This window comes from Dasypus novemcinctus, chromosome 5 (assembly GCF_030445035.2).
Source record: "Dasypus novemcinctus isolate mDasNov1 chromosome 5, mDasNov1.1.hap2, whole genome shotgun sequence".
Classification (NCBI taxonomy): Eukaryota; Metazoa; Chordata; class Mammalia; order Cingulata; family Dasypodidae; genus Dasypus; species Dasypus novemcinctus.
In genome coordinates this window covers 60,298,757-60,316,219 of record NC_080677.1, presented here as the reverse complement: position 1 = coordinate 60,316,219, position 17,463 = coordinate 60,298,757, and the positions used below count along the sequence as shown (strand labels likewise).

Sequence of the window (17,463 nt, the reverse complement as noted above, 5' to 3'; positions counted from 1 at the left end):
CCCAAACCTTCATTCCTGAAGTTTCTAGGCCATTAGTATTCATACCCGGGTTGAGTTGTTGCACTTTTCCATTGATTTTAACCACAGGGCATGGTAGTATTAAGAGATGCTCTAGGGGATCTCCTGTAGTTCATGCAAACTCTTCTTTACCTCCATTGTGTAGTTGCAATCCTATATCCCCTTGAAAATGAGGATCAAACACAGGTATCAAGGGGATACCTCCACTTGAGTGGTATCAGAGAAGTCTGACTGGGAAGGCAGGATTTTCATTCATGTTAAGTAGTAAAGAGATCCTTACCCTCACAGAGGTGTCAGTGGAGACCACATGATAATCCTGGACTTTTACCTTCACTCAGCCATAACAAAGCACCCCTCCCCCTCTTTGCTAGAGTGATGTCGGAGAATATCTAGTAGAGATCAGAAATTTCATCACCACTCAGTGGAAATGATGAGGCCACGTGGGGAACAATGATGATGTACCCCTGCCCCTTCCTATCAGGGTGGTATCACTGGAGACCTATTGGTAAGTTTGAAATTATTTTCATGCCTTTCAGTAGTGAGTATTCCGTTCTCTTTCAGGTATCAGCAGAGGTTGAGTGGGGAACTTGAATTTCCACCTCACCTGGCAGTAACAAGGTAGGTAGATACTGCCCCCCTCTTGCCATGGCAGTGTCAGAGGAAGTGTACTATAAACAGAACATTTAAATAAGTCTCATAACCTCCAAAACATCCAGATGTCAATCAGAAATCTCCATGTGAATGAGAAAAGACAATCAACAGGCACCCACTCTGAGATAATAGAAATGTTAGAATTAATTGACAAGGATTTAAAAGCAGCCATCATAAAAATGCTTCAAGAATTTATGAACATCCTTGAAAGAATGAAAAAGTGGAGAGTCCCAATAAAGAAATATAAGATATAAATAACTAAATGAAAATTATAGAACTAAAAATGACAATAACTGAAACTCACTCAATGAGCAGAATAGAGTGGAGAAGAAAGAACTGGAGAACAGGAAGATAGCAAAATAGAAATTACCTATTCTGAACAACAGAAAACATGAGTACTTTCACCGACATACACATGTATATCGATAGATGTGCTCATCAAACCATGCCTAGAGCTATCCCATTTGGGATAATGTAGAGAATAAAAGTTAAAAGCAAATCATTTTTTAAAAATAAATTATAGCTTCAACATTTGTTGGTATTTCCTGAAGCCTCCTATGGATTCTCCTTTTCATTTTCGTAGCCCATAACCATTACCCTTTTATGGACATCTTGATTTGATTTACAAATGTGTTGGAGATTTGGACCCAAAGGGTTTTGGGAATGAAAGAAAAGAAAAGGGGGAGGAAACAAAGAGAAAGAACTAACGAGCTGGGATCAGGGGGCCTGCGAGTAATGTCTCCTCAGACAACTTTATTTTCTACATGTGGCATTATATATACTCAAACTATCACGATAACAAGCAGCGTAACTATACATTAACAATACTCGTAAATTAAAGAACTTATCTCAGAGTACAAAGTGCACTTTCAAACTACAAAGTGTGTTTGCGAGTATTTCTCCCTGCCCGGGGACAGCTTCATCCTGTTGACGCAAAGGCTTAATTGCTGCATTCCTATGTTAAAAGCGTTGCCATGGAAACAGCACATCTCTCTGCGAAATCACTATGCTTCAATTTCCAACACAAATGTACCACACGACACTGGATTTTGGACCACCCCTGACAGATTTTCTAATTTGTGGACTCTTCTCCCAAAAGGCAAATTTCTAATACTGAGAACAAATCAACCTATTCATGTGATAGACTAACACTGAGACGTGTGTCTTGGTCATGCCCATACTAAATGCATAAGTCAAAAGATTGTCAGGTAAGCATTAGAACTTCTTTTACTTAAGTCACCATCTCTAGGTAATGGCACACACTATAGACTACACATTAGGCTGTGTGGTTGGGAACATTGCCGAGACAACAGAAATGCCTGATATGGTGCTGAAACAACAGGAACTTACATCAATGCAATGAATGTCTCATGATGATTGAGGAGGTTGTTGTTATGGGGGGAGGAGTGGGGTGAGGGGGGTGGGGAGTATATGGGGACCTCATATTTTTTTAACGTAACATTAAAAAAATAAAGACTAAAAAAAAGAAAGAAATTAGGCAGCATGTTTCTGTTCTATGCATGATGGTTTTCTTGATGCCAAGAAGTTTGTAAAACCTCAGCTTCCCAGTTGACTTGCTTGCTTCTATGAAGTTAGTTCATCTTGACTTGGGTACCAAGTCTTTGGCACGTGTACATAGTAATATTTCTTAGGATACCCAGCACTAGAAGCTTTGGAAAGTCCTTGCAGAATTTTTTTTGGAGTGGCTTTTTGTTAAGACTACTTGCTGACATTTCAGAGGTTAAACCCATTCTCCAAGACACTTCTAGCAGTAATGAGATTATGAAAGACAATAAGAAACAATAACCAGATAAAAAGACAAGCTAACTTCAGAATCTGACATTGTGTTTAGTTTTTAGCTTTAGAGTGGAGTTGTTTTTTATCCCATTACTCACTGAATTGCACAAAAATGGAGCATTTTTATTTTCAAAGGATTTACTTCTCCCATTTAGAGATAGAAGACAGCTCCAAAACACTCTAAGAAGTTTTGGGTACAAAAATAATCTTGTTGAGTAATGAAGACTTGGTTCCATTATCCCACAGCAAAGTCCATAATTTTGGCACAGTCTCCAAAAGTTGTGAAGAGTATGAAATGGATATATGAAGAGAAAGAGTTCAAGAGACATTCAAAACAACATAGTATATAGATCTTCAAGGAGATTCCATCAGAGTTGTAGTATTTTAAGCCTTAAGTAGTGACCCCTTTCTGAGTATTAACATAACTGGGAAGAAGTAGAAATAGGGCTAATTAGAAACAAGTAATCCAAAAGCCAAGGGCATATGACTATGTGTAGTGGCATTCTTATATTAAAATGCCTGACATAAGATATGTAAATTGATTTAAATCTAAAAAGGAAGATCTGTGATAAATAGTTCTAGAGAAACCAGAAGAACCCATCTAGTTTCCCTATCCTCTCACTTCATAATTCATCTATACTGGAAATGGTCGCTCCTAATGTTCATGCCAGGCCTTGAAATAGTTCAGACTTAAATGGCTTTCCTGGTTGCAAATAGATTGCTTGAGACTGGTACAAAGTCAATAATTATGCAGAATAAATTATCTCAAACTTGAAACAAAATTTGCTGAATTTGCGAAGGGGTTGTATTAATAAAGGAGGATAAAAAATGCATCTAGGACAGAAATTCTTCCTATTTGGCAGAATTCCCCAAACTTCAACTATGCTATACTTATTTGACATTTACCAAGAACAGACCTCCTGAAAGCAATTTTTATTAAGCTTATATACTTCAATTGTAATTAGTTTAAACACACTGGGCTTATCCATTTTTCCTTTCATTTCTCATTCTTCTATTAGGATCTTAACATTTTAATTGTGTAAGTCCGTAGTTGGCAAACATTCAGTAAAGTTCTAGATAGTAAATATTTTAGGCTTTGAGGGCCATTTGATCTCTGTTGCAATTACTCAACTCTGTAATTAGAGCACAAAAATAGCCACAGGCAATATATGTAAAAGAACAGGTATGACTGTGTTCCAATAAAACTTTATTTACAAAAAGAGGTAGCAGGCTGTATTTGGCCTGTGAGCTGAAATGTCAACCACTAGTGTAAATGGGCAGTTTATATATATAATGTTTATATTAGAAGAATTTATACTAGGGCAGATGTCAACTTGATAATTTTTTCCCTATTAGCATGTTAACCAAAAGCAGGATTCCTGCTTTTCTTTTCTCTATGAGATTCCTTTATATAAAATGGCCCTTGAGATTCTGTTATCTCCATTTCCCCCATTTAAAAATTTCTTTATTTCCTTAGAGCTTTGAGAAGTACTTCATCTTTTGCAGAACATAGTGTTTTATAATAGATTCAATGGGTTATTTTCCCATTCCCTTAATACAAAAAAATTTATTCAACCATCAGTTATTTTCATCTGACATTTCTCTAAGTACAGGATTCATAATGTCAGCATTATTAGATCAGTCATTTCTGTGGGCCATACAAGTTTATCCTCACTGTGCCGAATACCCACTCAAAAGATGAGCTGAATGACAAATGCCTCCAGGTGTAAACAACCATCTTAGTTTCTTGAAGTGATTAGTCCTGTTTAACAGTATGCTCCATGGTAAAAGACTGAAACCTTCCCTGCTAAGATTTATAACAAGACTAGGATGCCCACTGTCACCACTGTTATTCAGCCGTGTACGGAAGTTCTAGCCAGAGCAATTAAGCAAGAAAAAGAAATAAAATGCATCCATATTAGAAAGAAAGAAGTAAAACTCTCTATTGCAGATTACACAATGCTATATATAGTAAGTCCCAAAAATTCTACAACAAAGCTACTACAGCTAATAAATTCAGCACAGTGGCAGGTACAAGATCAACATACAAAAATCAGAAGTGTTTCTGTACACTTGTAATGGGTAATCTGTGGAAGAAATTTTTTAAAAAATTCCTTTTACAATACCAACTAAAAGAATCATTTAACCAAGGATGTAAAGGACTTATACACAGAAAACTACAAAACACTGCTAAAAGAAATTTTTAAAGCCCTAAATAAATGGAAGTACATTCCATGCTCAGGGATTAGAAGACTAAATCTTACTAAGATGTCAATTCTACCCAAAATGATTTACAGAATCAATACAATCACAATCAAAATTCCAACAACCTACTCTGCAGAAATGGAAAAGTCAGTCATCAAAATTTATTTTGGGGAAGCATATTTGGTTCAACAGAACGTCCGCCTACCACATGGGAGGCCCAAGGTTCAAACCCAGGGCCTCCTGACCCATGTGATGAGCTGGCCCACGTGCAGTGCTGATGCACACAAGGAGTGCTGTGCCAGAGTGGTGCCCCCCACATAGGGAAGCCCACATGCAAGGAGTGCACCCCATAAGGAGAGCTGCCCAGGGCAAAAAAAGTGCAGCCTGCCCAGGAGTGGCACCGCACACATGGAGAGTTGACACAGCAAGATGATGCAACAAAAAGAGACACAGATTCCCGGTGCTGCTGACAAGAAAGCAAGCGGACACAGAAGAACACACAGCAAATGGACACAGAGAGCAGATAACTGGGGGGGAGGGGAGGGGGCAGGGTGGGGAAGGGGAGAGAAATAAATAAATAATAAATCTTAAAAAAAAAATTATTTGGAAGAATAGAGAGTCCTGAATACTCAAAACTATCTTGAAAAAGAAGTCAGAGGGCTCTCACTTCCTGACTTTAAAACTTATTACAGGCAGCGGACTTGGCCCAATGGTTAGGGCGTCCGTCTACCACATGGGAGGTCTGCCGTTCAAAACCCGGGCCTCCTTGACCCGTGTGGAGCTGGCCCATGTGCAGTGCTGATGCGTGGAAGAAGTGCCGTGCCACAAAGGGGTGTCCCCCACATAGGAGAGCCCCACGTGCAAGGAGTGCGCCCTGTAAGGAGAGCCGCCCAGCACGAAAGAAAGTGCAGCCTGCCCAGGAATGGTGACGCACACACGGAGAGCTGACACAAGATGATGCAACCAAAAGAAACACAGATTCCCATGCCGCTGACAACAGAAGCGGACAAAGAAGACACAGGGAATAGACACAGAGAACAGACAACTGGGGTGGGGGGGTGGGGAGGAAGGGGAGATAAATAAATAAATAAATCTTTTTAAAAAATCTTATTACAAAGCTTCAGTGGTCACAATAGGACGGTACTGGCATAAGGACAAACCTACAGAACAATGGAATCTAATTGAGAGTTCAGATATTGACATGCACATCCATGACCATTTGCATTTTGAATTTTGACAAGACTGCCAAGTACCCTAAATTGGGAAAGTAGAGTCTCCTCAAGAAATGGTGCTGGGAAAACTGGATATCCATATGCAAAAGAATGATACCATTCCATACCACATACTAAAGTTAACTCAAAAGGATTGAAAGACCTAAATATAAAAACTGTTTCCTGGAAGAAAATGTAGGGCAGCATCTTCATGATTTGTGTTAGGCAATGGTTTCTTAGACTTTGCACCCAAAGCACAAGCAATAATAGAAAAATTAGATAAATAGGAGCCATCAATATTTAAAACTTTTGTGCAAAGAACTTTATCATGGAAGTGAAAAAGACAACCTACTCAATGGGAGAAAAGATTTGCCAACCACATATCTGATAAGGGTTTCTGTAGCAGTTTGATATTATTGATGAATTCCAAAAAGAAATATTGAATTATGTTTGTAAATTGGTCTTTTCCTCTGGTTATATGAGATTATATTGAATTTAGAGGTTTACTTGGGTAATCAAGTAAACCTCTTGTGTTGGTAGGGTGTTGAGTACCCACCCCTTGGTGGGTGGAGAGTTTCAGATAAAAGGCATGGCAAAGCACAAAGTTGAAGGGTTTTGATGTTGGGGTTTGATACTGAAGCCTTAAGCTAGAGCCCCAGGAAGTAAGCTCACAGAGGAAACAAAAACAAGCCCCAGAAAGAGAGAAACACTGAGCCCTGGAAAAAGAAGGCTGAGGAAGGGAGGAACCCAGGAAGCCTGAACCCTCACAGATGTCAGCAGCCATCTTGCTCCAACACGTGGAAATAGACTTTGGTGAGGGAAGTAACTTATGCTTTATGGCCTGGTGTCTGTAAGCTCCTACCTCAAATAAATACCCTTTATAAAAACCAACCAATTTCAGGTATTTTGCATCAGCACCGGTTTGGCTGACTAATACAGTTTCATACCTAGAATAAATAAGAAATCCTACACCTCAACAATTAAAAGACAAACATCCCAATTTAAAAATGGACAAAAGACTTGAAAAGACATTCCCCCAAAGACTATATATAAATGGTCAAAAAGCACACAAAAAGATACAACATTATTAACTATTATGGAAATGCAAAACAAAACCACAATGAGATACCATTTCACACCCACTAGAATGGCTACTATTGAAAAAAAAAAAACAGAAAATTACATGCATTGGAGAGGATGTGGAGAAATAAGAACACTCATTCATTGCAGATGCAAGTGTCACTATTGTGGAAGACCGTTTGGCAGTTCCTCAGAAAGCAGGGATAGCATCACATGACTCAGCAAGCCCACTACTAGGTATATACCCCAAAGAAGTGAAAGCAGAGACTTGAACAGATATTTGCACACCAATGTTAATAGAAGCATTGTTCACAATTGTCAAAAGATGGAAGCAAGCCAAGTGCCCAACAACCAATGAAGGAACAAACAAAATGTGGCATATACATACAAAGGGATATTATTCAGCCATAAAAAGGAATGAGGTCCTGATACATGCCACAACATGGAATATCTTGAAGACCCCATGATGAGTGAAATAGGCCAGACACAAAAGGACAAACATGTTATGGTATCACTGATATAATTAGAATAAGTAAACTCAAAGAGTCAGAATCCAGAATGTAGTTTACCATGGACTGGGCTGGGGCAGAGAATGCGGAGTTAATGCTTAAACTGTACAGAGCTTCTGTCTGGGTTGATTGTAAAGTTTGGTAATGGATGGTGGTGATGGTAGCACGGCACTGTGAGAACAATGAACAGCACTGGATTGCATATGTGAATGTGGTTAAAAGGGGAAGTTATAGGTTGTATAAAGATGCTTAGAATAAAAATTTTAAAAACAGTGACCTGTACAACAGAGTTAATGATGGACTCTAATTAATAGTACAATTATAAAAATGTTCCCTCATGAATTATGACCAGTGTATATAATTCCTTCATGAATTATAACTAATGTTCCACACTAATGCTAGGTGGTAATGAGAACTCTGTATTTTACGTTTTTATACATTACTTTTCTGTAAACCTATAACTTCTGTTAAAAAAAAGAAAAAAGAAAAAAATCAGATGCCAACAAAGTTCCACAAAATATCCAAATCAAGAGAAATAAAGAAGTAAATGTAGGTTTCTCCAATCAAATTTATTCATATATGGAGACGTTCTTTACAGTTTTAAATAGTACATGGGAAAATTTTAACATCAACAAAGTAATGAGCATCTTACAAAAGTGAATACTCAAATATCAAAAGACAATACTCATCTTTTGCTGTTATAAAAATTGGCAATGTTCCCCAGAAAATTTTGCTATGTAACAATTGAACTAAAAACAATTTATGAACACTAGGTTTCATTTGACCAAAAATATATATTATTTATTATTTTTAAATAAAAGTGCTTGTGAAGTGGCAACCTCTGCACATCTGAGCCTGCCAGTACTTCACAGGTGTCCCACCTTTCTTCTTTTTATTTAACACAAACAAGCCTTGGCGGTTTGACTATCGTGTCAGTTGAAACAGTTGCAAAATAAAAAGGAAAAGGTTGATGATGTCCAAGTAGATGTTCAGAGCAGCAAAAACGTACTCCTCAGGATCCAGGTCAGAATGATGGTGACGCCCTCCCACCATGAGCTGCACATCCATTACTAAGTACTTAAAGAAAAGAAAGAAGGATTAGCTGCTTATATTGTACATTTCTATCAAATAAGTGTCCTAAATGATCTGGAAAAAAATATTTCGGCATGAAGAAAAATATTATGAAAGTCTATTTGTTGCAGTATATGTTATTCTTACAGCCCCAATCATTCATAACTTCCCCAAGTTTATACTCTATTTGTAAAAGCAAATACCCCATCCTCCTGAAGCCATGGGACCAAATCTGTGAGCCTTTATTAACGTTCTAAATCCAAAAAAAACCTTTGCAGCTGTAGTTAGTAACATGGACTAGGAGAAAAGACACAGTGATACACTGCAAAATACCCTATGTTTGTGATTTTGCCCCATAAACAAAGAATGAAAATAAAGGTGGTTTCTGACTTTTAGATTCACCTGAAGCAATTATTCTGAATTCTTAGAGCTTAGGGTGATAGCATTTTTCAAACCTTGATGTTTGGGGATGGCTTTATCATGATGTCATTATATCCAGAAAAGAATAAAGAGGAGAGGACATCCATATTTGGTTAAATAATCCCCAAAGTAAACGTTTTAGTTTAGCTGCAGTAGGTTGAATGAAGTATTAGCATCCAAAACATCAACATAAAAAAGTCAGAAGAACCCTCTCATACTTATGTTTGTTGCAAATTGAACAGTCCCAAACAGTGAAGAACATGCCCAAGTCAAGCCATAAAGCCATTGGAGGGAAAAAAAGAAAACAAGTGATGCAGTTGCTTCTTCATATCTTGACTCTAGACTAAAAGGTGCTGTGAGGAAGACCCCAATCAGACAGATCAACACTAGCATTGTAGAGAATTTGGGGGAGAGGACTAAACAATCCTTCAAGTATTTTTTTAACAATATCCATTTCAGAGAAACTTATCCCAACGTGAAACTTATTCAGGTGTTTGCTCTCACTGACTTCTGGTTCTCACATGGACTCACAAGAATGAGTAGTAAGAAGGGGAAGCCACAGAAGGAAAGTTCTTAAGCACCTCCTGGATAGTGCCACACCTGGTTCATTACAGATAATATCTTGTGGAACGTGGGGAAGTCGGGTGAGGCAGGTGAAATTGACTGAGACTCAAAAGGGGAAAACATGCTGCAGTGAATAGCTGAGAAAAGAGTCAAACCCAAGCCAAAGCAGCTGCCTCTCCTTAACCACTTAGTCCTTCTCCCCCTTTCTCCTCCCCTCTCCCTACTTCTGATTCCACTGCCCCTTTGGAAGAAAAAAAGAAAAAGAAAAAGAAAAAAAAAAAAGCTAGGGTGACCAACCATCCAAGCTTGCCCTGGACTTTCACATGTCCTGGAAAACTCCTCCACCCCAGGCAAACCAGAACTGTTGGTATCCTTTAAAGGAAAAAAGATCCCAAGTAGCTGAGCTTCCAGCTCAGCTCTTAGCCTCAGTCTATCACCCTGGAGTCCTTACTTCTATGGACTTCTTTTCTGCCCTCCTCCCCTCCGAAAAGCCCTGACTTTATCTTTTTCTTCTTATAGGAGGGATAATGATTTAATCATTTCACAGACATGATTACATGGTTAGTAATGTGGCTTCTGAGATGAGCTGATGTTTTTGAGGGCAGATGGGAAAATCGGAGAGTAAAGGAACAGAGATCAAGCTGGTACCTTTCCTCCAAATGAAAGGTCTCAGCTGCTGTCCAAGACAGAAGCAGCCCACAGGGAGGCCCCAGTTGGGATTCAGAACCCTGGGAGCATTTGGAAGTGTGGCACCCTGCCTCAGCCCCTACAACTCCCTCTGGCTATTTGCTTGGCCCTCCTCTAGCTTCTGTTTGCAAACTGGGAACAGAAACACCAACAAGTTTTTGCATGAAAACAATCTATGCCTAAACAAGACTCAAGAGTGAACAACAGCAAGTACCAATAGACCATGGCTGAGAAGGCAAGAGTAATGGAAAAAGCACAAATCAGTTGCTTTTATAATAAGAGAAGAAATAAGAACATGGAAAAAGAAAATCCGTACTTAACCTTAACCTACTGGTCTAAGTTTTTCTAACATCTAAAACGTGTGCAGGGAAACGGACTTTGGCCCAGTGGTTAGGGCGTCCGTCTACCACATGGGAGGCCCGCGGTTCAAGCCCCGGGCCTCCTTGACCCATGTGGAGCTGGCCCATGCGCAGTGCTGATGCACGCAAGGAGTGCTGTGCCACACAGGGGTGTCCCCCGCGTAGGGGAGCCCCACGCGCAAGGAGTGCACCCATAAGGAGAGCCGCCCAGCGTGAAGGAGGGAGCAGCCTGCCGAGGAATGGCGCCGCCCACACTTTCCGTGCCGCTCACGACAACAGAAGCGGACAAAGAAAAAAGAAACAAGACGCAGCAAAAAGACACAGAAAACAGACAACCGGGGGAGGGGAGGGGAATTAAATAAATAAAAATAAATCTTTAAAAAAAAAATAAAACGTGTGCAATAATTCCAGAAAAAAATATAGGAGGAACAAGATGAAGCAAAATGTGGATGTTGCTTAAGCTTGGTGTTAATATTTACAGTACATTATACCAGTCTACTTCTATGTATGAAATTTTGGAAATTTCCAAAAGAAATCATTTAAAAAGTTAAACTCTAAAATATGTGACATAATAAAAGCATAAAATGGAATACCATGCACCTCTCAAAAAGAATGAGGTAGATTCATGCCTGCTAATATGTGGAGATAGTTATTTTTAACTGAAAAAGTAAAGAATAGAGCACTGCATATAATATGATTATATTTGTGTAACAAGAAATGATATATACATACATACAGAAGTTTTGAAAGCATTCACAAGAAACTGTTAACAGTGGTTAATTCTGGGAGAGGAAGGTAAGAGGGAGATTTTTATTTTCATTTTATAACCTATAGTGTTTGAATTTTAAACTATGCATGTATTATTTTTGTAACAAGACTTCTTCAAATTATTTTAAAGATGTGACAGCAAGAGACAAGACTAAGTGAAGAGATTCACTGATGCATTAGCAATGACTTCTATCTATATCCCACATGACATTTCTACTTTGAAAGATTTCCCCTGGTTTAAAAAGAAAAACAGAAAGAAACCACAACACTGCTACAAATGTCAAAGCTTATAAATGAATGACTCTTCTTTCTCTTACTAAATATTATCTCTCTCTTGAGAAAAGTAATGTTTTTGTGTATTGGGAAGACCACCCAGCTCTCCTGACGGTAATGGCTTTTAACGTGATCCTTAAAGTAGCAACACGCCTGACGGGCTTCCCAGTGAGCTAGTGACTCCACTTGAACCAAGCTTGGCACAAGGTGTCAACGCACACACTATATTCTTTGTCAAAGAGAGGGAAAAACATGGACTTACCAATGAGAAGATCACAGTTCCAAGTCCAGCATATAATAGATGCAAATACTGTAGAAAGAAAGGAAACAAGTGTATATTAAGAGATACTTTTGGAATAATGAAAGGGTCCACATAGGTCACTGCTGTTGGATAATAACCCAATATTAAGAAAGTCCAGTCTGTGGAGATGTAATCTTTTCTTGAATATGGTCAGTCATTAATAGCATCCACGGAATTTCCATTCAGCAAGGCAAGTGAAAATAACCTTGCATATGCCAAATATTATTCATCAGGTAAGTGCTAAATATCTCGTGCATGGGAAGACAAGTAGCCTGCATTAGTATGTTTCACTTTTCACCCATTCCACATACCCCTTTAAGAGAATCTGCCATATCTTCAGCCCTTGGAAGGGATAACTTAAGAATGTAATGACCCTTCTACTCCCTAGCTAGAGCTGACTGACAAAAAGTAGAAGACACCCAATCCAAAGGCTGCCAATCTGTTCATTGAACAGGAACCTCTGACATATAACTGGGCTCAAATAGATGCACCAGGCCAGTCAGAAGTCAATTCTTGGGATGGAGGGATCCAAGAAGCAGAGACTACTGCATTAGGAGCTATTCCTAGAGCTATCACTGCACAAGCGGAGGTGGCCCATCAGCTCAGCCCAAGGAAGTAGGTGGGATTTCCATTCAGGTGTATCAGGGCTCTTCTTCCCACCTAGGAGTTTCATGTTATTCCCTCTGGTCTTTGCCTCGAGCTAATTTGAGCAGTATTTTTTCCTTGCAACCAAAATCTCCCTGTCAGAATATGAGACTGGTCAAATGTCAAAGTGTTTGTCTCTATAAGAAAGTGGTATACAACACCTGAGAAAATGTGACATTAACTCTTCAAGACCACAAAGCTTGTCCTAAGAGGGATAGACAGAGCACTCCACTAACGAGCTTCTCAATAAAGAAGGGAAATTAGGAGAAGAAAATCAGTCTGGAATGCCCAGAGTTTACAGGCTAAGCTAATAGTAAGAACACACTTGATAACTGGAGTCCAAAGAATTCAAAATTGCCAAGGTCAAACAAGTAGGTATACTTAGGACAAGGCTCAGTCGAAAGTATTCCATTAACAAAGATGTGTAAAATTATATATTGTAGATGTTTGTGAAAAGGAAATTTAGAATGGGAACTTGGGTTGATACATCTAGTAGAAAACAGTACCTTAACTGCACTCAAGTGATATGGTAAAGATCTATGGAACCCACCTAAAATTCATATTACAAATTCATTTGTCTGCTATTATCAATAATAAGTGGAGAACTGTGACCTTTAAAGGCAAGTCTTTATGATATCCTTGAGTTTAATCTCTAAAATATAGATGCCATCTCCCTATGAACATGTGGTCAATCATAAAACTAGACCAGTACAGACAGAACTTTTGGTCTTATGTCTGAAAATTCCTATATCAAGTCCTTTTTTGCCAAAGAACCTCTTTGTTTCTGCATTTGGTCCAAGTTATCCTTGGGACATTAGTTGAATGGTCATAGGTCCCAGACTGGTCATCAGTGGACATGGCCTCCAATGGGGTCTCCACAGAGGGATCACTCACACACAGACACCACCTGCCAGGCCAGGCCAGATCCCCTGTCTCTCTCTCTATACCCTCTATACGATCTACCGATTTAGTGCAATATGGTGGAAATGGGCTTTGGAATCACACAGACCTGGCTTTGATGCCTTCCCCTGCCATTTACCACCCCACCTGTGTGAACTTGGATGAATTATTTGATTTCTATGAGCCTGTTTCCTTATCTGTAAAATAGATGCAATATGTACTTTTCAGGGGTGTTGTGAGAATTAAATTTGACTCCATATGTAAAAGCACATAGCCCTATGTCTGACAACTAGTAAGTATTCAATAAATGCATTAAATAAAACAATTAAAAGAAAAGGCTAGAATCAGAAAATAAGGAGCCCTCTATAGGCTGCTTTCAGAAAAGTTCCATCTCTTTTACCCACATTGCACCAAACAAGTTGCACCATCTGCTGACTCCAGTCCACATACAACCATTCATACAATCCCTTGACTCTGTCCACATTCATCAAATGCTATTTACTACTCTAAGGAGGCATCTTTGAACTGCACAATCATTTTCCTATGCAAACTAACTGCAACAGATAAATTCGTATAAATTAAAAATATTTTTGTCCCAATCAATGAAAGCCATTGGCTAATCACATGGCCTTCCACTGGGTGTTTTGACAAAGATTCTGGAGACCAGGTCCCTAGCCAAACAGTGCTGCTGTAATCAGTCACAAAGGACACCAAACTAAAAGGAAAATCCCTGAGGGAGTACAAAAAGCAAACTCTCTAACAGGAAGTCACCCCATCCCCACCCTGCTCATTTAGAGGAGAAGGACCATGGCCTGCTCCTGTGAGTAGGTTTCCCTCAAGACTCTCTTGAGACACCAACTGTCGTTGGGGAAAGACAACTATTGAGTAAGGTAGGAGCTCATTATTCAGGTCCCAGATCCGCTGTCCATGATACTTCCCAACAATACCAGTGTGGTGGCTATGAGGATGGGTCATGGACTTCCAGCTACTGGAATGTAACTGACCAAGCTCCCCAGCTACTGCACTCTGAAATCCATTGCAGTTTGCTTCAAGGTTTCCCTCAGGCAGATCCCAGACAATGGCTGAGAGCAACAGGACGTTTCCTAGGAGATGCAGGACTATTCTGATGGCCAAGTTTGGCTCAGGGATTCTGATGGCCTTGCTGAACCTCCTTAGATTGCACCACATTTAGAATGCTTCCACACAGCTTTTCGTCCTTCTTTACTTCATTTGGGGTCAAAGATGCCCTTATGGTCTGACAGCTTTCCTGGTTTTCTCTGGCATCCTTCCCATTTTCTCTCACAGATATTTCTCCTAGTCAAATCCTTTCATGTTTAGTGTTTGAGCCTCAGAGGACCTAGACTAACACAACCAGCACTTCTCCTGTATTTCTAACAATATTTTGAGGTTCCCAAATGAAATTTTACTTACATATGTTCGTATGAAGAGTAAGAGAATCCCATAGAGAATAAGTACGAAGAGCATAACAAACAGCATTCCATTTAGCAAGGTAAAATCCCACTAAGGAAACAAAGAGAAATAAAACAAAAAAACCTCAATTACCATATAAGGAATTTTGGCAGAAACTGATCTAATTGCTAATAGTTTACCCTGGCAATTAAGAGAATGATGGAAATCTATTAGTACTAACCATAATATGGTACATAAAAAGTGTTACATTGACTGGGATTTGCTTCAGGAAGAAGAGGGTAGGATAAGTATAAATGAAATGACAATAACCATGACTTGATAGGTATTTTTTAAACTACTTTAAACTAGGTAAAGTTACATGGGGTTCATTACACTATTCTATTTCATAATTACATGAAATTTTCTCTAATAAAAAGATACATTGAATAAATGGAATATATTCATAATATGATTATAACCATAACTAACATGAACATATTTTTAGAAGCACATTCATGGAAAACATTAATGGAATTAAATATACCAAGACGTTAACTGGGTGACTTTTTTCATGTTTATAGGTGTGTATGTGTGTGTGTATGTATATATATATCTAATTTTTTTTAGGAGGTACCAGGGATTGAACCAGGACCTCATACATGCAAAGCAGGCACCAACCACTGAGCTACACCCTCTCTGCTATAGGCATACATTTTAATGAAAAAACACAAATAATTTGGAAATTATTTATGTGCTTTTCATTTTTACCTTTATCAACAAATAACCCAAATCAACCTGGATTTTTTAAAGAAAATATAAAGGGAAAAGGGATATCCATCTTCTGACCTGACAAAATGGAATTGTGCAGCAAAAAAAGGAGCCTTGAATCCAAGACAATTTCTTGTAAGGCTGTTTCCTAATTATTTCTCCCTCTCTTACTTTCCCTTAAAATACCCAGTTTGTTGGACTTACCCAGGTCAGCTAAGAGGGAGGTGAAGATGGTCAACCACCACACCAGGGAATCGAGAGTGCCTACAACTGCCAACAGGAGAATCCATCCATGAACATGTGGGATCTAAGCCCCCTCTAGATTTAGAGGTAAAATGGACATCCCAGGGTCCACAGGATGGAGGAATAAACTATGGATTAGAGTGGATTTACTGGTATTCTACTATAGAACTATTGTGACTCTAGCAATGGAAGAAATTATATCATTGATGTGGAGACAGTGGCCACCGTAGCTGCTGAAGGCAGGGAGAAGGAAGAAGAAATTTGATGTGGGGGCATTTTTGGGACTTGGAGTTGTCCTAAATGATATTGCAGGGACAGATGCTGGACATTGTATATCCTGCCATAACCCAGAGTGTACTGGGGGAGAATGTAAACTACAACGTAAACTATAATCCATGCCATGGTGCAGCAGCACTGGAAAATATATTCACCAAATGCAATGAATGTGCCACAATTATGAGAGGTTGTTGATGTGGGAGGAGGGGGTGGGGTGTGGGATATATGGGAACCTCTTATATTTTGTAACTTAACATTTTTTGTGATCTATGTTATCTGTTTAAAAAAAGGGAATTAAATTTTTAAAAAAATGTTAATGTCAATATTTTACTCAAAATCATCCCCAAAAATATATTCCTATCCAGAATTATGTGTGCTGACGGATGACTATGTTTTTTCCCTATTTGTTTTGAGCTATGTAATATTGTATATTGTTATTCAGCATTGATTAGAGGACTATCAGAATGGGATCATAATTATGTTAATAAAAATAAAAATAAAATAACAAATAATATAGAAATTATTGCAAATACATTGACATGTTTGTTTGGAAGTTTGTTCGCCTCAATTCTCCATTTTTATGTTCTTTGTAAATAACTGTATTTATTCTTATTTGGTTTGTTTCCTGAAAGATTTTTAAAAGATACCTTAATAACATGTTCAATGAATAAACTAGAATATTGAGTATAAAAATTTAAAAAAAGAGAGAGAGGAGTAGTTCTCAAAGTGTGTCCAGCAGCAGCAGCACCAGGAAACTTGTTAGAAATGCAAATTCTCAGGCCCCACCCCAGACCTCCTGAGGGAGGAGGCAGGGGAGCAATCTGGGTTTTAACTGAAGGCATCAAAGTTTATTTAGAGCTGTCTGGGCTTTCAATACAGTAGCTGCTAGTCCCATATGACTACTGAGCATTTGAAACGCAGCTACTCCAAATTCAGATGTTAGTAAGTGCCCAATATTTCAAAGTTGTCATTTTAAAAAAAAGACTGCCAAATATCTCACTGACAATTTTTATATGCATTATATATTGAAATGATAATACTTTAGATATATTGGGTTAAAATAAAAAATATTATTAAAGTGAGTTTCATCTGTTTCTATTTATTCTTCTTTTTTTTTTTCATACTGGGGCTGAGGAGCAAACCCAGGACCTCACATGTCGGGAGCCAGTCCTTAACCACTAAGCCACATGGACTACCCTGAGTTGGTTTTTTCATTTGTTTGCTTGCTGCTTGTTTTTGTTTTGTTTTGTTTTAGGAGGCACCTAGGAGGCACCGGGAACTGAACCTAGGACATCCCATGTGGGAAG

The 17,463-nt window shown here is 38.7% G+C and overlaps 1 protein-coding gene and 1 long non-coding RNA gene across 3 annotated transcripts in view; one reads left to right on the top strand and one right to left on the bottom strand.

The window, feature by feature from the left end:
• Positions 1-574: 574 nt before the first annotated feature.
• On the top strand, positions 575-16,688 carry LOC131278503 (uncharacterized). The gene is made up of 2 exons (XR_009185830.2): positions 575-636; positions 15,828-16,688. It is a non-coding gene; the product is annotated as an uncharacterized lncRNA (long non-coding RNA).
• Positions 8,022-17,463, bottom strand: part of TMBIM7 (protein lifeguard 2) — a 28,290-nt gene continuing 18,848 nt past the window's right edge. For both annotated transcript variants that reach the window (XM_071215172.1, XM_004475726.3), the window contains exons 9-11: positions 14,891-14,980; positions 11,876-11,923; positions 8,022-8,548 (exon numbers count right to left, since the gene is read on the bottom strand). In XM_071215172.1, the coding sequence (XP_071071273.1) occupies positions 8,396-8,548; positions 11,876-11,923; positions 14,891-14,980 (291 nt within the window). In that variant the 3' untranslated portion in view covers positions 8,022-8,395. The remainder of the gene's footprint in view (positions 8,549-11,875; positions 11,924-14,890; positions 14,981-17,463) is intronic.